Raw genomic sequence first — 23,746 nt, forward strand, 5'->3', positions numbered from 1 at the left:
GCCAAACCCATCAATAAGAGCACTCTTCAGGACAGTGTAGATTTTAGCATCCTCAGGTCTAACAGTGAGGAGCTTATCTCTCCCTTTCTCAGAAAAGGAGAGACATGAGATTGCAGCCCACTGGTCTTGAGGAACCTGCTGTACCATGCAGGCTCTCTCAAGAACAGTTATCCATTTGTGGATGTCATCCCCATCTCTGTAGGGGGGCACAATCTTGCTCAGGTTTCTATGATCATAGGACCGGTCTTTATCTCTAGGGATAATGTTGCTGCCACCAGTGGAATCTAATCCACTTAGTTTTTGCTCCCTTGCTAAAGCAAGTTTAGCTAGGGCCAGTGCTACCTCTTCCTTCTCTATCTGGAGTTGGACAGCTCGCATCCTAGCCTCATGTTCTCTTCTCTTGGGGGAGAAGCATTCCCCTTTGAGATCCCCTTGAGGCATTAGAATGATTAGAGTCCCTGGAGGGAGATCTAACCCTTCTATTGCCAGGGTTAAGTGTACTATTGGGCATGGACAGGTGGACACGTTCTCCATTCCCATGTAGGCTTAAGTTGGCCTGGTTCAATATTCTAATTTGAACCTGGCCATCCCCCTTTGGTCATCTGACTCATCTCCATCCTCATCCTCATCCTCGTCTACCTCTTCAGGATCAACTTCTGGGACATCAATGTTATCAGGGGGGGCTTCCCTCTCCTACCTTATTTGAAGGACCTGTAGCAGATTCCTTCTCAAGATCAGCTTTCTCTAGGATTGCTACAAGGATAGGGATGGTGGGGTTGTGACCGCTTTTCAGCCCCCTTGCAGTGCATAGGGCACTCAAGTCCTTGTGGCTGAGTTTTTCATAACTGGATGGTGCCTTTGGAGGGTCACCCACAGGTAGAGAGCTTGATGCTTCACCTGTGCCAGGCATGATTAGTTTTTTCAATCAGCATTAACATTTGACCCGCCCGATGCATTTCGGTACCCCAACGGTACCTTCCTCAGGGGCAATACTCAATTGGAATAATATCTGCGAAGTCTCCCTAAAGGTGCTTTGAACTAGTTTAGTTTAATGCTGTTTTTGACAATTTATCGGTCGGGAACCTAAAAATGTGATAAGCTGGGTGTATCACTTGCTCACGAACGCCAAAATATTCTGGCGTTCGTGAGCAAGATTGAAAAAATATGAAACAAGAAAATCAATATAATGTATAAATGTATATGTGATTTACAATTTTGAAATGATTATGATGAATTTATGATTTGTGTTATACAATATGAATTTTGTTGAAAACTAAGAAAATTAAAAAGCATGAATACTGATGGTATTATGAATTAATTTAAAGTTATAAGCAGAATGGGTGTGGGAAAACACCGAGTGAACAGTGCGGGATTGGACTAACCGTCAGGCTAGTCTTAACTACAGTTTGGATAGCCAGCCAGGGGTGGCAAAATATATGCTGCAGCCCCTGGTAGGCCTTGGATACACATATGCCCTGGGTACCTACAGTACAGGGGCTGATAAGGTGGCCCAATGTCCAATTGGGTATGTACCTAAAGTATATGGATGTGAATTTAGAGAGAGAACAGCAGGCTGTGGGTCTGATTAGCAGGCCCACAGCCACATTATGTCGAAAACCAGTGAAGCAAAAAGCAAAAATCTGGGGTGACCATAGGAAAGCAGACCCTACTCTCCTACAGGGGGCATTTGTACTTCTGACTTTCAATGTTACAAGGCCTTCTGTTTCTCCACCTACATTTTGTAGATCCCACAAGTACGCCAATATTTGGCTACTTAATCACCAATAACATGATGCAGTGTAATGTCTAGGATCTGCACGAGGATAACGGAAGACTCATCTGCATAAATCTTTAATCCGCAGATCTTGAAGTGTCTCATTCATTGGACAAGCTGATAAAACAAAGTTCAATGCTCTTACAATCCCTTTTTCTAAGGCACTGATAAAGAAGGTCAAGTAGTGCAACAGATAGTCTGTTCGCTTGTAGAAATCATAGCAAACCTGCTAACACTGGACAGGTTCAATTTTAAAACTGGACAGGTGGGGCGTAGCCAAGATGGCAACCGATTTGGACGTGACTGCTTGTCGGTACGACCCCTGGCCTGGGGCCCTAGCCGCATAGCAGCCCCCAGCGGATCCCTACATAGCGTTCCGGACCCTGCCCCGGCCAGGTCTGTGGAGTCTGACCCCTGGAGGCGGTGCAGCAATGGCACCTCGTGCTGACAGGCAGCGCGCCGATCGGCGCGGCACGGCCCGCAGTCTACTTGGCAGCGTGCAAAGAGATGGAGCCCAGCTGAAGCCTCCTTCCCCCCTGGAAGGACCCGGGCGGTGCTCTTTATCCAGAGGAATAGACGCGGTGGCCCGGTTGGCAGCGGGGTGGTACATGTGTGTCTCCGCGCTGGCTTTGGTGACGGATGGCAGAGGCAGTGCGGCCTTCCATCTGGGGCTGCCGAGAGATGCTGCACCGTCGGAAGGTGAGACCACCCTTGGCAGCTGCCGGCCCCGGGAATCTTCGGGCAGCTGTATTCCTCCTCTTCCCCCCCCCCCCCACCCCGGGACTTGGAGGTGCGGGGGCCGAGCGGACATGGGAACGGCCCGCAAGCGATAACCTGGTGATGGCAGTGAATGAGGCCTCACGTCTGACCCCCGGGAGACGCCCTCCACCTGGCGGGAGAGGGTGCTTCTCTTGATCGCCCCGCGGAGCCCCTGAGTACCATCACAGGGAGGGGCGTGTAACACTCCCCCTCCTCCCCCTCGGCGGTGGGAGGCAGCACTGGCCGAGAAGCGGTGCTGACCGGCGTAACCAGGGATATTTCCACAGCTGTGGGCCTGGGGCCAGAGGGGGACTCTAGGGGAACACGTGTTGCGGCCTCCAGTGCGCAGCCAGAGGAGGATTGCCACGACAGAGCTGTGGTGTGGCTTTGGGGAGAGGCTGCACCGGGGAGCCACACGTTGGAATTTGCACACCGCGCCATCACTTTTCAATCCCCTAGGAGCACGACTGGCAGGGGCGACAGCTTGGGCGCCTTGCAGGGGAGTTTACCTGGTCCCTGGTGCTTTGACTTCTCTCACTATATCCAGCACCGCTTCCACATCGCAAGAGCAAGGGAGCTCACCGCATTACGATGGCCACCAACAAATTCAGGAAAGATAGATCATTAAAGGACCTTCTCCTTAAGCTTGGAGCTAGAGGGGTTGAAGTATCGACAGCGCTGGGGAGGGGGGGAGGTCTCTCTGCGGGACAAGGACAGGACGTTCCAGAAGGGCGGGTCACCAGCAGCGTCCTTTAATATCTCTCTGCTGCCCTCATGAGGGAATTCCATACCATGAAAAAAGACTTGACGGGAAATGCGAAGAGATATTGACTCGGTGGGAGAGAGAGTCAAACTGGAGACGCAAACAGCCGCATGAGAAGAAGTGGTGCAGCTTCAGCAGGAGGTCCTGCGTCTCCAGGACCAGCACTTGGATCTCCAAGCCCATGCGGAGGACCTGGAGAACAGTTACTGACGGAAAAACATCAAAATCCGGGTGGTTCCTCAGGGGTCGGAAGGGCAAGACATTGAGGCCTTTGTAGTGGAACTCTCATCTTTTCCTAGGAGATTTCCCGGAGCACCGGATCAAACTGGACCGGACACACCGCGTAGGACCTAAGAGACCAGCGACTGCCCCCGCCTTCCGACATACTGACATGTGTGCACGGCTTCCATCTCAAAGATCGCATCCTGCGGGAGACAGGGGCCAAACACCCCATAGACTTTTGCTCCTGCAGGCCTCTCCAATTCCAAGATCTGGCTGCCTTAACCTTGCAGAATCTACGGAAGTTCGGCCCGTCAGGGCGTTTCTGTGCTCCAAAGACATCTCTTACTCCTGGGGCCACCCGTTCCAGCTCATTTTTAAGTGTGAGGGCAGGCTCCGCCAGGTCCGTTCTCTTAGAGAGGCCTCGTGGCTTCTTCGCCGGCCAGATGGTGACCGGGATACTCCCGAGAGGGAAGCCTCCAATGGACACTACAAAGGTACATCAACATGTCAACAAGTTGGGAAATCAACACTGCATCTTTGCCCGGACGCGGAGGCAATGGCTAAAAAACGCACAGTGCTAAACTCTGTCAGGGGACTCCACTGCCGCAGACGAAAGCAGACCGGCTATGGTAATGGCACCTGTCATTCATGAGGGATCTCTGTGCGAGGTGGGGGTGGCAGGTGCTCCTCCTCCATCCAGATATGAAGGATTGATGATACCTGCATCCTGTGCCTTTATATTTGCTTTTGCAGGCTTTGGGACAGTTATTACCACACTTTGGATCCCCTCCCATGGCGGCAGACATAATATCCTGTACCTTTATGTTAAGGGGCTTAAAAACCCTACCAAAAGGCGGGCCGTCTTATCCTTCCTTGAAAACTCGGGTGCTCACATTTGCCTGCTCCAGGAAAAACACCTTCTGCCAACTGACACACATAGACTGAGGTCCAGGGCCTTCCCATATCAGCTGTTCTCCTCTCGAACCACTAAGACAATACTGGTCTCTGCTAAGTTTCCGGGCCAGGTGCGCAGCAAACAGGCCGCGATCAAAGGTAGACTCCTAGCGCACACCTTCACCCTGGGCACACATACCGTCACAGTAGCTACTGTATATGTTCCTAATGAAGGCCAAGAGGGGATTATTCGGGAAGTGGTACATGAGATGACTTGCCTCTCAGACATTTGGCCTTTGATGGCGCAGTGGACCGATCAGGACAGCGATGGGGGCAGACTGGGGTCCTTTCTGAGGATGTGAGACGGCTGCTGGCAGAGGCTGGGCTCACAGATATCTGGCGACTGCGACATCCAGGGAATACACCTTTCACTTGCATCCCCATAAGACATATGCCAGGATTGACTACATGCTCACCTCTATCTCGCTGGCGCAGCAGAAGCGAGAGGTGGAGATCCTTCCCTGCCCCTTATCTGGCCACTCGGCAGTGCGGATTTCCCTGTCCTTACACCACCGCCGACCCTCCCGTAGGTGAAGGCGCCTACGTGAGACGATGCTACAGCGTCCCTCTGTGGTACAGCAAATCCATGAATGTATTACCAACTATTTGGACCTGAATGATTCCCCAACCATCCCCACAACTACCCTTTGGGAGGCTCTAAAAGCGGTTGTCAGGGGGGAATTTCTGGGCATTGCGGCAACAGACAATAAGAAGAGAAAAGGGAGGGTTAGCCCTTTAATTGGAAGTAGCGATTAGGGCTTCTGGTGTGATTGGTTGCTGGACTAGTTGTGGGACTAAGAGTAGGGTTAGGCTTTCTATTGGAAGTAGGGACTAGGGCTACCTGTGCCATTGGTTGCTTGGACTTGGATTGGGACTACTGGTAGGGCTAGGGCCTTTGTTGGACGTAGGGATCAGGGTTTTTGAACTTATCGGGTGCTTGGACTATATAGGCTGCAAGGTCCTGGTCTCCTATTGGTTCTAGATTTTAGTACTAGTGTTGTGATTGGATAGCGTTGGGGCTAGGGGTCCCATTGACTGAAGGGGTCACCTGATTACTAGGGCTATAAAAGGCCAGGGTTAGGGCGTCTCAGCCCGGGCGTCAAGGCTATGGGGGGGAGAGGGCAAGGGCAGTTGCCTGTTTGAGCCTGTTCAAGAATGGTCGGGTCCAGGGCCAGAATTGCTGCCCATTTTCCTATTTAGCAATACCCAGCCCACACCATCCACATACACAAACAGAGTAACACACTCACACAAAATGTACACCACGCACAACACTATGCACAGATTAAAGTACCAGCATGCACTACAAACCCATCCAAACCGCATCTACACACCCTACTATCCCAACTACCACACATATCTATCATCACCTACAAACAGTACACAACTCTATCCTATACTACTAACCAATACACTCATCACTAACACAACGCCAAACACCATACATAACGACATCCCATTCAGACACACTCTCCCTGCTGTAATTACACCTAACAGACCACCTATTATCACTAACAAAGATATAATCATCCTTCCGTCAGTTGTCCAACACCCACCCTTCTCTCCCTTCTACCATAATAACACTAACTCACAACACACACACTGCAGCACCACCACATTTTGTAACTCTTGCAACAAACCAGTCTAAGATAAACACTCTCACCTCTACTTCATTCCCTCCTACACACAACATACACTCTACTCAAACACATCACCACCCCCTCTACGTCACAACCTCCTCTTACAAACAACACTATACAACCAAATCCATTGCATGAAACATATACATCAGCACCACTTTTCACTACTCCTCAAAAGCAAAACATATCACACACACCAGCACAACAAGATCTTCAAAGCGCAACACCTCATAATACTTACCATCACAAAATACAAACATATACCCACCTTTCAGACCACACAAAAGAACAAACTCCAATGCCAAGATTTCCCTCTTCCACCACACCTTACACAGATACGGCAACTCTTCTAACCACCTCTCATCCATTGGACAATTTAGAACATTACTACATGACACACATGCTGCACCACACCCCTGACTCCTACACCTTCCGCCTTAAACACACGTAAAAAATATAAGCAACATGCCACACCTCACAACTTTGCTTCCCCATGTCTACTTCACAACAATGTTACACCACAAAAGCAACACAGCACTCCAACTCACTCTCAAACACCATCTCCAACACATGCAGACCCTTCAAAATGCCTTTTTAGCATGCTGGATGAGGAACACGATACAGAACAGCTATACGATTGCAATCCTAATACAGTTAATACCAGCACTAAAAACACATCTGCTACAAACCCACACAATACTGATCACTCTTCTACAAAAAAAAAAAAAGAGTTCCACTATCACCAAAGGCCACTCACTAAACTGTCTACTAATAAGTGCTCGATCCCTCTCTAAAAACAAGCATCACATCTACGACCTTCTCACCGATGCAAAACCAGACATACTATTCATAACCGAATCATGGTTGGGAGAGGATATGGCTCCAGTCCTGCATGAAGCCATTCCTCTAGGCTATCAAACAATCACCCAAAATCGTATAGCGAAAAAAAAAAAAGGAGGTGGTCTAGCTGTTGTATTCAGGCAAACAATACAGATCACTAAAATGGACAACATCTCCATAAAGAATTGTGACGCTCTTCTAACGAGATGCAACCCTACACCGTCTTCCTCCTGTAACTTCCTGCTCCTTTACAGACCTCCACCTAGCAAGGCAACATTCCCAGACACAGTTTCAAACCTGATAACAATACACTCCAACCTATGCGTTCTGGGTGACCTTAACATTTGGTTTGATAAACCCAATATGATCGTCCAAAAACAATAATCACTGGCCTAGACGCTTTGAACCTGAATCAGATTGTCCACAATCCGTCCACAATCCGACACACACCTCTGGACATATCCTAGATGTCATTTTTGCTAATACTGAACTAGTTACCTTTTAAACTATAACTCCAGTCACATGGTCAGACCACCACGAGCTTGCTTTCCAACATAAAACAACACCAAGCGACTCACCTAAAACTACCTTACATCCATCAACCTATCGTCCGTGGAACAAACTCAATTTTGAACACTTAGAAACACAACATCCAGTACAAATCTGGAAACCATAAATTCTGTTCAAAATCTATAGGAGTCGCTACATGAAGGTTTTGACACCTCTCAAAACCACACAACAGAACAAAAGAAAAAAAGCGCCTTGGAGAAACATAGAAATAAAAGACATAAAACAACAAATTAGAGAGCTGCAACGTACCTGGCTCAAAACAATTGCCAAACAAGACAAACTTCACCTACAGAAAATTAACAGATTATACAAGTTTGATATCAAAAAAGCTAAGAAAAGGTACTATTTAGACAGAATTCAAAACGCAAAATGTGCAAATAAAGAATTCTATAAAATACTTCAATGAATTTCGCAAACCAAATTGCCTAGAAGGAACTCATCCTGTTACTCCAGATTTCACAGACAAACTGGCAAATCATTACACGGACAAAGCAGACACGTTGGACTCGTACTTAAAACAGAAACAAAGCACCAGCACTAACCCTTGCACAAAACAACAATCCAAAAATGCTCTAATCAAGCCTCTCTGTTCCTTCCAACACATCTCACACGATGAATTTATGGATCTGGTCAAAGCAAGCAGGCCTGCCGGCAGCCCTTCTGACCCCTGTCCGCCACAAACCTTTAAGACAATTCTTTTACCAACCTCTGCTGCCAGTCCAGTAAGAACGATTCCCTAACTACTGGAATATTTCCAGAAGAACTCAAAAAGTCATACATACGCCCTTTACTGAAGAAAACAAACTTGGACCCGCTGAACCCTGACAACTACAGACCCATTACAAATTGACCTTTCCTGGGCAAACTGATAGATAGAGCAGCGTTCGCCCAATGTCACAATTCATTGAAGACAATGACATACTTTCCGACATCCAACCAGGATTCCGTCCAGGAAAAGGCACTGAATCTGCCCTCCTTGCCATCTGGGATGACCTGAAGAATACAGTTGACCGCAACGGGGTTGCTGAACTACTCCGCTCGGACCTCTCAGCTGCCTTCTACACGGTTGACCATGACACTCTGAAACAAAGACTCTATGAAGCTGGCTTAGAGGGAACTGATCTAGACTGGATCGCGTCCTACCTTCAAAACAGAACTAATGTCATCCATACCCCACCTTTCTCATCCAAACCGTACTCCACAAAAGCAGGGGTCTCTCAAGGTTCTATCATCTTGCCCATGCTTTTCAACATCTACATGAAGTCATTACATGTACTGATCAATAAATTTCACCTCACGTGCTATAACCATGCAGATGACACGCAAATACTCCTTCAACTGGAATGCCCCAAAGAAATTGGAAAATCACCAGTTTTCAGCTGTCTCAGAGCTGTGGATCAACGGATGACTTGGAGCTATCTCAAATTGAATGTTTCAAAAACTGAAATACACATGTGTAGCGATTGGAAACGTTACAACCCGCTTGCTGCATGGCTTAATGAACTGGGATCACTGCATAAAGTATCGTAGGAAGTAAGAAACCTTAGAATGACCATCCAAGCTATTGATGAATGCCCAAGTGGATAAACTAGCAAGATGAAGCTTTGTCACTTTAAAAACACTGCGAGAATTTTTCCCTCATTTGGGATTTCCACACAAGGTCCAAGCTACCATCTCCCTTGTTCTGTCCAAACTCGATTACGCCAATAGTCTCTACCACGGATCACCTTTAACGGCCATGAAAATACTACAAAGAATTCAGAACTCTGCTGCCAGACTACTCTTGCATATCAAACCACGAGACCACATCTCCCCTGCCTTGAAAGCCCTGTATTGGTTACCGGTTGCCAGAAGATTCACGTTCAAGATGCTTTGTATCACCCACAAAGCAATACATGGAATGGGACCACTCTTCATCAGGAATAAAATCACCAAACACATTCATTCAACAAAGGAACCTCCGCTCTAAAGGAGCATCTCGTCTCAAAATCCCACCATACAAGAATAAAACCATGGGTGGCACATCCTTTTCTGTTCAAGCAGCTATACTATACTATGGAACTCTTTACCCCCCACCAACATAAGGTCCACCAACAACCACCTTATCTTCAGAAAACTACTCAAGATTTGGCTCTTCCCCACATAAGCACCATACGCAAACAGAAATTTACAGCATATCCCTCTGTATATAAGCATTTGTTTTCACTATAGATATTTACCTATCTTTGTGTATTACTTTGTATAAACATGTAAAATAATTATGTTGTTGAGAGAAAAAAAAATAAGAAACATCTTTGGTCTTCATGTACATACTTCCATTGTGCATCTATGTACCTTCCATGTACCTGGATCTGTGTGTCTTACTTTTCTCCTGAAAAAGCATATCCAATGCACTACCCTATTTCTCACCCTGTGCCTCCCATCAATATCTTTAATTTACATATACTTTCCTCCTTTATGCATCTATATACTTTCAACGTACTTATGGATCTATATATTTATCACTTTCTTCTAATTTAGCATTTCCAATGCACTACCCTATTTCTCAGCCTATACTTCGCTCAATATATCTTCTAGACCAACCTTCTGACTCATCTCAAACTTCTTTCTACTACTCTTTCCAATGCACTACCCTATCTCTCATCCTATACATCTATCAAAATATCCTCTACAGCCACTCTCTCATTTATCCCAAACCCCATACCACTACTACGATCGCCAAAATAACCCTTTCTAGTCTCTCCTACTCTACCCCTCCTTGCATCATCTGACACCTCTTTTTACTATACCGATCCCCTAAAGTAAACCTTTCTAAACTCTTCCCTCTGACACCTCCCCTCCAAAACTCCTTTTTATTCATCCAAAAGCCTCCTCCTACTGCTAAAACCTAAAAAAAATCCTTCACTCTTTTATCCCTCCACTATCCTTTTCAATCAAGATTAAAAGACTAAAATGTCCACTTCTTAAATTCCATATTCAACTATACTAATCCACTACTAATCCTTTATTGGGTTCCGGAGTAGCATGCTACTAGCCAATAAAGAGTCTCAACACCCCATCAGGGTTACAAGTGCTATAGAAATGCAAAACTTTTTCCTTTTCTACCCCTCCCCAACCCTTCTCAATCCAAATAACTGACTAACAGATCCACCACTAAAATTCCTCATGTTTCACCATATTAATTCAACACTAATCCTGATGGGTTCCAGAGTAGCGTGCTACTTGCGCTTCAAAACGCCACCAGGGGTAGCAAGTGCTATATAAATACAAACCTCTTTCCCTCTTCTATCCTGCCATCTACCCTTCTCTACCCAAATAACTGAATAACATCCACTACCCAAATTACTTTATATTTTACTATACTAATTTTCAACACTAATCCTTTATGGGTTCCAGAGTGGCGTGCTACTAGCCAGAAAAGCGCTTCAACACCCACCAGGAGTAACAAGTGCTATATGAATGCAAACCTTTCTTTCCCTTTTATCCCTCCACATTCCTTCTCACTCCAAATATTCTGACTAAATATCCACCACTGGAAATTACTTCATATTTCACCATATTAATTCACCACTAATCCTTATGGAATTCCGGAATAGCGTGGGTCAACAAGTGCTATATAAATACAAACCTTCCTCCTCTATCCAGCTGCTATCATTCCAAATTCAAATAACTGACTAACCTATCGACAACTTAAAATGTACTTGCATGTTTCCCTATACTAATTCAACACTAATCCTCTATGGGTCCCGGAGTAGCGTGCTAATCGCCGAAAAATCGTTTTGACGCCTCGTCAGGGGTAGTAAGCACTATATAAATGCAATTACAATACAATACCCACAGACCAGACAGCCCGGCCCAATACCTGCAGGAGGTCCCCATGGCTAAACTTCTACCGAGTCAGGCGGAGGAGCTTGAAGCTCCCATTAGGCTGGAGGAGGTTATTTCAGCCATCTCTCGCTTAACACTCCATAAATCACCAGGCCCGGACGGATTCTCCCGTCTTCTATAAAAAACTACTGCGCAGTTCGGGCCCCACTGCTGGTGCGGGTCTATAAGTCTATTACGGCCGCCCCTGCAGCTTCCCCCCATCTTCTATGCTGAAGGCGCCGATTACGGTAATACCCAAGCCGGGTAAGAATAGGCATTTGTGTGGTTCCTTTCGCCCTATATCCCTTCTTAATACAAATTTAAAAATCTTTACTGAGACTGGCGCAGCGACTTTCACGCCACCTACCCAGGTTAATAGACCCGGATCAATCCGGGTTAGTTCACGGACAGCAGTGCTCTGATAATACCAAACGGCTCCTGTATTTGGTGGACAGATCTGAGCACTTCCCGGCAGAACGGATGAGGCCGTGGGAGGTGGCAGTCAGTCCCTTCGACCGCTGCGCTCTGATCAACTATCCTGGCTGTGGGGTGGACCACCACCAACAGGCCTAATTGGGCCCTAATTGGACGATAATTAGCAGAGTCAAAGTTAGAGCCTTTTTTGAAAATTGAAATGATCTCTGCTTCTCTCCAGGAAGCAGGCATTTGGGCACCTGCCATTAAGGCATTACAAATGTGATTTAAGTATGGTGTCCAGATATCAAGTTCTGCTTTAAATTGTTTTGCAGTGATTTTGTCCGGCCTGGGGGCCTTTCCCATTTTCTGAGCACTGATCACACAGCGTGTTCAGCCCGGGTGAAAGAAACCAGATTATCCCATAGCTTCCTTGATGATATAGCATGTTCTAAAGGAAGTTCTACACCTTGAACAGGAAGGGATCATACCGAATCTAGCTGGTCAAATGTAGCAGACCCCTATAACTTCCACCATACAGGGACTGGAAATGGCTGGTCCAATCTTCCAGAAGCATGTTATTCTCAAGTCTCCTCTTATTGCAGTCACCCAATTGTATTATTTGTACTGTATGATCTACTGATTTACTTATTTGACTTTGTTCCCTCATGTACCCTTCTGTACTGTGTGAACTATCGATCTACCTATTTGACTTTGTTCCCTCATGTACCCGTCTATGTAAAGCGCTCTGATATCTGCAAAGATCTTGTTCGCGCTATATAAAACTCTGAAAATAAATAAATAAATAAATTTAATTTGGCACCATTACCAAGCAAGTGCCAAAAACCTGTGATTTCCATTTTGTATGGTATCCAACATTTCGTGTCATAGGGTTATGTCCTAGGAAACTTGGGCATGATGCCTCTGAACCGCCTTGTATTTATACCTAGATATCTTGATGTCACTTGCACCCTTACTTTTAATAGCTTTAATTAGGTTGGATTTAGCTGTTCTACAGCCTTTGATATACCATGTAGGCTAGGTATCTGGGATAGCATTTCCCCTAAACGGGGGTTTAGTAAGAAAAAAAAACAAGCATTGGAAATGCAATAGGTCTCGCATTAGGAAAGTTTTAGCTATTGGTATTGTAAATGACACTTTTTGTATTTATGTGTTGGTTTTGAAAGTAGCAAAATTAATAGCTTTGTCAGTTACAATGCCAATAGTTTTAACTTTTGCAAATGTGACACCTATAGCATTTGTAATGCAATGTGTGTTGTATTTACGTGACTTAGATGTCTTGATATTACAAATAACAATGGCTTTTAATTTTGTAAATAATTAATACTTAAATCAAAGTTATTGTAATTTATAATGGCAATAGCTTAAACGTTTGTAAATAACTTTTGTGAAGATTATGTTCAGTGTATTTTATTGTGACGAAAATCCAAGAACATTGTATTTGCACCTACACACACACACAGAGCCACACACATATAGATGTGGTGGTGGTGGATCTGGGGGATATGGTGGTGGTGGTGGTGGTAATGGTGGATGTGGTGGTGGATGTGGTGGTGGATGTGGTGGTGGATGTGGTGGTGGTGGATGTGGTGGTGGTGGATGTGGTGGTGGATGTGGTGGTGGTGGATGTGGTGGTGGATGGGGTGGAGGTGGTGGATGGGGTGGTGATGTGTTGGTGGTGGATGTGGTGGTTGTGGATGTGGTGAAAGTGGTGGTGGATGTGGTGGTGGATGTGGTGGTGGTGGATGCGGTGGTGGATGTGCTGGTGGTGGATGCGGTGGAAGTGGTGGTGGATGTGGTGGTGGTGGATGTGGTGGTGGATTTCATGGTGGATGTGGAGGTGATGGTGGATGTGGTGGTGGATGTGGTGGTGATGGTGGAAGTGATGGTGGTGGGTGTGGTGGATGTAGTGGTGGTGGATGAGGTGGTGGTGGATGCGGTGGTGGATGCGGTGGAAGTGGTGGAGGTGGATGTGGTCTTGGTGGTGGATGTGGTGGTGGACGTGGTGGTGGTGGATGCGGTGGAAATGGTGGTGGAAGTGGTGGTGGAAGTGGTGGTGGATGTGGTGGTGGATGTGGTGGATGTGGATGTGGATGTGATGGTGGATGTGGATGTGATGGTGGATGTGGATGTGATGGTGGATGTGGATGTGATGGTGGATGTGATGGTGGATGTGATGGTGGATGTGGTGGTGATGGTGGATGTGGTGGTGATGGTGGATGCGGTGGTGGTGGATGCGGTGGTGGATGAGGTGGTGGATGAGGTGGAGGAGGATGCGGTGGAAGTGGTGGAAGTGGTGGTGGATGTGGTGGTGGATGTAGTGGTGGTGGGTGTCACCCTGGCGTTTTTTCTTGAATGAGGAGACATTTGCAAGAATTAGGTGTTTAGAGCATAGGTTGCGCGAAGGTGTATAGTTAGTGATAGATTGCCTAATAAATCTAGGGCCATTGTCATGGAGCGCCCTAAAGGTATATTGGATAATTGTCTACATTCCTGGCTGGCGAATTTAAGACGGTTTCTATGCATTGTGTTTTGCAATGTGGCATGTGCTATAAAAGTAGTGAAACCTGAAACCTCTTCACAGACATTGTATTTGGTGTTTGTGTAAAGACTGCAATGCATGCTGAAATGCAACAACATCTGGCAACGTTGAATTCCAAAATAATAGCCTCGCACCGCTAGGCTACCTAGGAGAAAATGCCAAGCCCACCTGAAAGAGCCGTCATTCGTTTTAGAGTATGTTAATAAGACACTTTAAAAGTCTGCGAGAGCTAACCTTTCATGTAGTCTTATCAGACTGGTACGTGTCTACAGCATCTGCAGGGGTCAGAGAATGCACGGGCAACGCGGGGGCCTGCCTACACTGCTCGTGTATGCATTTCTTTTTTTGTATAACATATTACAAGTACATCGTTTTTTAAAAAGATGTTATTTGAAACAAAACGTGACAAATTTAAATACCCCTTATATACGGATTTCGACCATCTTAAAAGCTAGTATATGGAAAATACCGCATCTCTACCAAGAGACAAAACACGGCAAATGTCAAGTAAACATATCCCAGATCCATTATCAGTAAAGTGCCACAGCAGTGAGATAGGGTGCAATACACAAGCTGGCCTGAGTTGGAAAAAAACACGGCTCATTGGCGTGAATGTTAAAAAGTAAGAAGGGGAGGAGCAGAAGTAGTTGCCTTCAATGCTCACGTAACAAGCATTTACAAAGTCAAGAGAACTGGAATTTTAGTAAGTGAAAAGACGGATTGAAGGCAGAGAAGGGGGGCGGGGAGAAATGCGACACGGCGGGCAGGGGAGGGGGCGGAGCGGGGAGAGGGTGTGAAAGCAGCAGGGGCCTGGAGTGCGGCTGAGGGAACAGACGGCGATTTGGTGATGTGCACGCGCATTTTAGGTCAATGCGCTTGCGCATTGACCTAAAAGCCACGGGCACAGAACCAAATCGGCAGTCAGTTAAAGTCTGTTTAAAGCCCTATAGTCTCGTGACCTCAATGCGCATGCGCATTGATAGGTCACGAGACCTAAAAAGATGATTTTTGATATCCTCAAAAACCTCATTATGAAAGTTCATGACAGACTGGGGTGTCAAATTACAATCAACCATTTCCGACATACTTATACACAAATGTTGGTAAAGTGGAGCATGGGTCACCTAATTGCAAGCTATGGCTTCCCACTTAATATTTCTCCTATTGCTGGTGACAATTATATCCCATGTTTACAATTTAGAGTCCCAGTTTGGGGGAATCGGACCTGCCTTGATGATTAAGTAATAATTGAAGATGATCACTTTCATGTTGTTCTTTGACTTCCATGTCAATAAGGTGGGGACACAAATGCAAGTCCAAAAATACATAAACAATATTACTTGCCCCTTTTAAAAGCTGACTTTGTTAAAGGGTCAGAAGGTGTTCAACCAGTACGTGCTCTGATGCGACCACATAATGAAAGGTCTATCACCTGCAGTTCAACTTTCAACATTGATTTTACACACAGGAACTAAATTTGAGGAATACCTTGTGCTTAATCTTCATATGAAACGTCCCGCATAATAGCTGACGGATCAAACCAGACATTGAAGTTTCCTCCCAAAATAACAGCAGCTTTTTTATCTAATCCTTCAAAAGTCTCAGAGTACCAGTAAGACGGTGGACTCGATTGGCTTTGGGGAGCTTCCATTGTAGACATATTTAAAATAAAAAATAAAAATTACGTTTTTTCCCGTTCCAGGATACAAGTTCTAAACCTAGGATGTCAGAGAGCCTATATTTTAGTCGTTTCACCCAGCATCCAGGGGCAACATTAATCCATATGGTTATACCCCCCCCCCCCCACACACACACCTCCGCCGAGGGTCTGCCGGCTTGCAACCATATAGCTAGTACAAAATAGGTCTTGAAACCAGACTTATGAATTGCCGTTAGACCCCTGGTTTTCTGGAACAAAGTCTCCTTTATATATAAAGGCACCCCAGTCCTCTTGTGGTACTTTGTTTTTCAGGCCCACTACATTCCAAGAGACTACTGATATGTTAGTTTGAGCATTAAATGCTAAAGAGTCTTCACCGACTGTGGTAGGACATGCATATACACACATATTCAAAGCAATGGAATGGGTGAAAACGTTCATATGTACTGTACCAGGGAAACTGGTACTCCAGATCTGAGCAAGATAAAAGGAGAGGGCAAAAAGAAGGTTGAAGGTTGCCAGGAGGTGTTGCATTAATAATTGGAAAAGTAGAACTTGCTACATCGGGGTAAGTTTGGTAAGAGTGCTTTTAGGACAAGAGTTAGAGGACAAGGCTAACTCTACTGTTTGCTCCAATAGGTGATTGGTGTTCTCTAAATAGTGGAGTCTGAGTCAGGTGTATATACATGTGATATCTTCTTGAGTCAATCAACGTGACTAAAGGAAGGTATAGAGGTGTCGATAGTTGGTTGAACTTGTGACCAAGTATATTTATACTGAAGGTTATAGTTGCCTGGGGGAAAGGTCCTGGGCTCTAGGTCCACTAAGTTATTTGCCATATCAGAGGTGGACAGGATTAGATCTACGATGTCAAACCCAGGACTGCTGCCTCCTGACCTTTTCACCTTGATGTCATCTCAAATGAGTGATCGACAACCGCCAACATGGAAGATCCAATGTATCGCCTTATTCTTAAGGGAATCTACTGTCTCAATAGTGGATAGGCCTGAGGAAGTTAGTTATCACAATGTAACCTAATTTTGCATATTTACTCCTGCCCAAGTTACTCTTTTGGTCATTGCCATATGCTCCACTGTGGGCATGTGCATAGGCCGGATTGTTTGGATTGACCCTTGGGGGCAACCGTACCAGTATTTAACTTTATTAGAGGGTCAACCCTCTTTGCTTCGTGCCTAGGCCAAGGTCTTCCTAGAATTTGAGAGTTAGGTTTAATAGGTGGCGCCTGCACAGAGAGTGACCCATGGGGAAATGTAGGAAATAGCTGGGAAATTGGGGCTAAGTACTAGGAGCTAATTGAAGGTTAACTGTGGAAATCAAAGATTAATCCAAAGATTCAAAAATGCCTACTTCATCCTTCAAGGATTGGACGAAGAAGTGAGTAAAGCCTTGTTGGTAGAGGAGCTCCCAAGTACTGCTGTGTCAAGAGGTCGGCATTCCGGGATATTACTTAGCAAGATCACTGTCAGTTCTCTGGTCTTCCTGCAGCTCACACAAGAGGGCAAAGAGATTACTACAGGGCAAAGGAGCAAGATCCAAGTCTAAAGTAGTAGTGCCTGAGAGGAAACTACTGGGACAGCAGGAGGAGAAGATGGACGCAGTGCTATCTGAGCTTCGGTGGAAAGTTTGCGTCCCTGGGCCCTTGTTCTTAAAAACTTCCCAGGTATTCTCCGACAACTTTCTACTACGGTGCTAGTGATAGATCTTGATGCTGTGGAGCAGAAAACCATGGGGTCCAGGACCAAAATCTGTTTGCAATCTTCCAGGAGGTTATCGATCCTATCTGGTACCAATTTTCCCCAGCTGATTCAAGGGTTTTCTTAGATTTTTGGGGGTTTTAACAGCCCCAGCAACTCCCTCCATAGTCTCCAGTTTTGCCCTATGCAGCTATCAAAGGCGTGACACAAATTAAAATCAGGTGTCACCAAAACACCAACACAAACCGGTTAACAAGTCAACAGTGGGACAGTTTAAGAATTGAATGCTTGAGTACCAAGCAAATAGCAGGGGAGTTGTTCAACAGTACCTTGGTGTGGTAGACATTATTGGGGTGGCCCAGCCAGGCTTCTTTCAGTCACTGACAGGCACGGAAAGGCCCAGGCTTTGCCCACACAGGAGGGTCTTTGGAGCCCTTAAGTAGGGTAGATAGCACTCAGCTGTTGTTACTGCAGGGGGTTGTAAGCGTAGTGCCCCTGCGGCTTAACCTCGCAGAGGTTCAACTACGACTGAGACCAAAGCTCCTGTGCGGGATTGACATGCAGAATTCACTGCATCTGATGGTATTTGCAGTAATCCTCTTCCCTCAGAACACCAAAAATCGCAGATAGCAGGTCCCAGTGACTGGAAACAAGGCTCCCCTTCCCACTATCCCTTTGCAAATCAAGCAACAGCATCACCAAATCCCTGGTCAGTTGGAACTGCAACAATTGTAGCACATACGGCTCACAAACCCCCTCCCCCCCCCCCAAAAAAATACAATAACACTATCAGGTCACTAGTCAAAAAAAGATGATGGCAACATCATGTTTCCACATTAAGAAACAACAGGCCACAAAATTCACCTCAAAATTCACTCTGAGGGAGACACAATCAAATTAAGTCTTCTGCACTATGCAGAAGGCAGTCTGTATTTGGTTGAGGGTTACTCAACACCAAATCAAGACTTTGGTCCTTCAAAGTATATGGACCAGGGCTCTGGAAAAATCCAACTAACATTCATTCTTGAATACATAAATTCATATAAGTACATAGAAGCTTTAACTACAAATGCTGATGTGATAACTGAGTAAAACCGGAGAAGGTGGCACAATACAAATTAATTATGAGTGAGAAACCAATATACCCAAAAGCAAACTGATGATAAACATATAGGTCAGCCTACCACGAAACAAAAATATTGAAGACAAAATTAGATAACAGTCTCTACATGGGATATTATTCACATTCAAGTGAAATACATTTTGATATCTCCTTACAACTCATTTATTATTAAGTTCAATTATATGGAAAGATTTGCCCCAATAAACAATACCACCCTAAAAAGCATTGTAATAAAAGCAATCAAATGTGAATAATGAATAAGCAAGCACACATGTTCGATATTCAGTAAGCCAAGAGCTGGACCTACTGGCAAGCAAAATGTGCAGCACTAATCCTCAATAAGCAGTGAAACAAAACAGGATATTATACCGCCAATTGGTTAACACGAACATTATGACATTTTTGCCTAGCTTTGTAACCACAGCTGAATGAATAAACAAACCTATAGGCCCATCCAGCATTAAAACAATGCCCTTCAAACTGTGATGAAAGTCTCCCCAAGACTTCAGAAACATGGAGCTGGCAAAGTGGAGGGATTATCTTGCCTCATATCTCTCACATAATATTCTACAAGTTATTGAGAATATGTAAATTGATACGTATATTGGGAGAAATAATTCCAATAGCCACTTTGCTGCGTTAGCCTGCTCACAATATTTAAATAAGATATACATTACCACCATATTTCTATTTTACATAGTTATACCAAAGGTAACAAAAAAAATAATATGATGAGAATGAAAACAATCTGCCCCTAACTGTCCCATCTAAACAACTGGTGAGAGAACAAAAGCTGAATTTTGATGTACTATACCTACCAAGGACTAGTATCCATGAACAGCCAACCTGAAAACGAGCCAAAAAATGCCCTTCAACAAAGCTAACTGTTACTGTGAACAGTCACTGATATCTCAGCAAAACCCCATTAGTGTCTAATTTAAGATTAATCTCAACACACATTTCTGAAAAGTTCTCATAAGAGAGTTCATCAACCCTGGATACCAAACATTCGATAATAAATAGCAAGGGCAGCAAAGTACGCTGAACAAATGTTCCAAATACCAAACCCATGTTTATTTATCTTATCATTAATGCAGAATACAGTGCTAAGTTCTCAATGGCTTGCACAGCAGCCGTTTCATTAAATTTCAATAGGACATTATCACCCATCACAAAATGAGTGAGTGGTGTTATATAATGCCCAAGGAAATGTTTTCAACATCCAGGCGCTGCTCCTTGATGAATAAAGTACTCTGTTGTGTTTTTGCCATTGGCCAATCTAGTCACCAATTAAATTAAAAGCTTCAGCTTTTCCGTTAGGAATGATGCCTACCAAGTCACAGGATTTTACAAAAGTTAGTATCGTAGAGCTGAATACAAACAGATGATTCATATTGCAGTTTGCCATATCGTGCACTCCAATTACTCAGACAATGAAAGACAATTAAAACGGTCCATAAACAACAAGCTCTGTGCTGGGAATTACTATAGACGAAGTACTTAGGTTAAACTAAAAGAAGACTGCGAAAAACCATACCTATTCTAAGGTACATGGCTATGTTAAAGTGCTGAATGCACTGCACTGTAGTCTTTAAAGCTATCTATCCCCTGCGAGCTCCTCCAGTATGGTCTTAATTCAAAATGGCACACACAAAAAATGGAAGTGCGATAAAACAGAGTGGCTTGTAGTTCTGTACTTAAACCATACAAACACCATATGAAATGCCACTGAACATAAAGCAACATAAGTCTAAAACTCACTGCACCTTAAAGTAAGAGATCCATGTAACAAAAAGGGTCAAATATAGGTATTCAATATTTTACATGAAACGGATAATCATGACCATATGCAATTGTGATGCTTACTCTGATCTCCGGACTGCGCGTCCTGCCAATAAAGCCAATTACTTCTGACATAAGCTTTTAGGATAGCCTTTCTAATATTAGGAGCTGCTTTTATCCCTCCATTGTCGCCGTGCCTAATCAACAGCCGGAAAGATACCACCCACTTTCGCGGGACTTTCTGCGACCAGAAGAAATAGGGCCATTTAAAAGCGTTTGTTGCCGACATATGCGGTCTAAGGCACCATGAGATTGCATCATGATGCACCCATGAGGTGAGGGGGCAAGCACATGGCTTATTGGTGTTGATTCTAAGTAACGACTTAATGGACAAAAAAAACAATCACGGTCCACCTGGGAGATTGTTTGCAATAAGAAAAAAAAAGCTTATGGACTTATGGGATGGAATGAAGGGTGACGAGACTAAGAAAGGCACAAGATGGTAGGTGATAAGGGCATGATGGAAAAGTTGAGAAGAGAAAGGAAGGTGGCATGATGGCAGACATAAAGGAGAGGAGCTCAAGGGTACCACAGACCTGCACGTAAAGGATATTTACAGCAAAGCTATTTATTTGATGGGACGCATCGGTAAATAACATTGCTACTGGCAGGCTTAAATATTAAAATAGGTTGATAAATACAGAATGAAGGTGTAAGATGAAAAATTGAATGCCGATGGTTTTCGGTTCTTAGGGTGCTCCCTGAGAGGCCTAAGTCACCACTGCATTTCAGGTTTTGAATTTGCTCTCTGGCATTTTACTCATATTAGTCACAATACCATCAGAATGCAAATCTGAAATCAATACTGGGTGAGTTCCAATACCCAACATGGGTCAACTTGAGAGCTCAACAACGAGAATGAAAATGAAGAAGAGAAATGTGGAAAGAAGGCATAGAGTGGGAACCAGACAGATGATGGGCATGTCACAAATGCATAAGCTGACCGACAAGGGTAAATGGTGCGAGGCTGAGGCTGGTACAGTAGATTGATATAGCACAAATAACTGACATGGAGAAAATGCAAAAGAAAAATAGGGCATATTGAAAATGTATGCAGTAGGTCACCGTCAGACCAGGCGCTATGAGGACTACTCTGAATCTGGAAAAGACTGATGAAAGGGTTATGTATGTTGGTTCGTGAGTTGTTGAGATTACTGGAAAAATAGACTACTTAGGATGAGCATAAGTTTGCAAAGAGAACAAGTACACAAAGCCTAGTGGCGAGGAGGAAGTTGAGGGGGTGGTGGTGTTGGATGGATTAAAAGTGAGGACACATTAAAAAAAGACAAAGAGCTGATGATAGCGAATATGAACATTTTCTGAACTAGAGTTATAGTATGAGGTTTGAAAAGATTATGGCTAATAAGAATTATTGAATATTGTTGGCCGAGTAGTACTCGGTTTGGTAGTTGTTTCCTGTACTGGGAGCTTCTTTTAGAAGGACTAATGCGACAGGGGGAATGGGCCAGAGCTGAGATTTATTGGATTTCTTTGAAGGGATATGGGGGCTGCTAGGATAGAGTCTGAAGTGTGATAGTTAATGAGTGAGCATTTAAACAGACGATGGCTAATAAAAAGTTTGAATGGTAGGAGTTTAATGATCGTCGCGGGTTAGAGGGGTTATAGGCAGATTGACTTTAAGGGTGACTTAAGAAAGTAACCGGGTAACATTTAGAGGGGGGTAAAGGATGACAGGTAGATAGATGTGGACTGAGAGGGTGCAGCTGGAGACACAAGGAGTAGGTCGCTGACGGTCTGAAAATGTGACGGCTAATAGGGGAGTGGTTTAAAAGAAATGAGGCTCGTGGGCTCAGCAGGCTTCAGTGGTGGATGGGAAGGGCATGAGAGGGGAGGCCGCCGGGGGGCGGAGGGCATGAAGGGGAGGCCGCCCGGGGGGAGGGAGTCGCCGCTCCCAGCGGAGGCGGGGCCGAGTCATCTGCCGTCGCTGTGTTTGAGACTTACCGCGCGGTCCGCGGCAGGAGCCGCAGCCTCCTCCTTTGGCGATGGCGACCCGATCTTGCTGCAGGTAGCTGCCAGCAGAGCGAGCGGTGACGGCTGAGTGTCCTACCCACAGTGGGCGGGTTCAAAAAGAGAAAGTGGGTGGCCGTTAGTGCGGAGCTCACACAGGAAGTACAGCTTGTCTCTCACACAACATCAAAATGTACAAACCGGTGACCCCTGCACATATCACAAGGCATGCGGGGCCGGGGGGCACAAGGGGGCCAGGGGAAGGCGCAGGGCCTGTACCTCTCTCACCTGCGCGCCGCCACCGCCGTGCTGCAGGTACTCGGAGCCGCCACCTCCGCCGCCGCTCTCCACCTCCAGTGCCGCCATTTCCTCGCGCTTCACGGGCTTCTCTGGAGCTGCGGGAGACACGAGAGATGAGAGCCGGCCTGCATAGGCCGCGCCGCCCCCTCCCCCGCGGGCCCGGGATATGTACTACGTACCGGTCATACCGCGCGCGGTGCGGCGGGCTCAGCGCCGGGCCATGGCTGCCGCGGGAGGGGCTCAGCACCGGGCCACGGTGCGGAGCACGGGCTGCGGGTCCAGCAGACCCGGGCGGGTTTTTTCCCCTTATTTTTTTGATTGACGGTGCGGGAAAACACAAAAGGTGGGGCTTGCAGCCAAGCGAGGGGGGAAAGCAAACGTCACTAAACGGAAGTTCCGCCCCTCTTCTCTACCGGCATTGGCTCGGCACGACGGGAGCTGAGCGCTGATTGGGCAAGCGATTTGTCAGTTCCGGGGTCAGGGATGCTGGGACTTCCGCTTGGCACCCGTGGCTGTCTGGCAGAGTCTGGGGACAATGAATATCCGTGAGCATTTTAGATGCAAAGACATCAACGTTTCCGCTTACACCGAACGGGACCAGATACTCTGGGTTATGCGGCAAGCCACCAGCCTTGAGTAGGCTGAGGCGCTTTACAACAAAAACAAAATACCGGAGATATCGCCGCCTCCTGTCACCGCGGGGTTTTGACAGCTACGCTGGAGTGAGGCTCCACGGAGAGCAGTGACAGGCGGGAGTGCCGCAGCCTTACGA

At 45.7% G+C, this 23,746-nt stretch overlaps 1 protein-coding gene across 3 annotated transcripts in view; it reads right to left on the reverse strand.

Annotated features, from left to right (window-relative positions):
• The window catches only part of SP3 (Sp3 transcription factor), a 156,688-nt gene extending 133,289 nt beyond the window's left edge, over window positions 1-23,399 (reverse strand). The window contains exons 1-3 of one of the 3 annotated variants that reach the window (XM_086956148.1): window positions 23,154-23,353; window positions 22,963-23,069; window positions 22,669-22,770 (exon numbers count right to left, since the gene is read on the reverse strand). In XM_086956148.1, coding sequence (XP_086812274.1) covers window positions 22,669-22,770; window positions 22,963-23,069; window positions 23,154-23,160 — 216 coding nt within the window. In that variant the 5' untranslated portion in view covers window positions 23,161-23,353. Of the gene's footprint in view, window positions 1-22,668; window positions 22,771-22,953; window positions 23,070-23,153 lie in introns of all 3 variants that reach the window. The other 2 variants (XM_086956150.1, XM_086956149.1) reach the window with 2 other exon arrangements.
• Between the last annotated feature and the right edge of the window lie 347 nt (window positions 23,400-23,746).

Source organism: Lissotriton vulgaris, chromosome 2_1 (genome assembly GCF_964263255.1).
Source record: "Lissotriton vulgaris chromosome 2_1, aLisVul1.2, whole genome shotgun sequence".
Taxonomy (NCBI): domain Eukaryota; kingdom Metazoa; phylum Chordata; class Amphibia; order Caudata; family Salamandridae; genus Lissotriton; species Lissotriton vulgaris.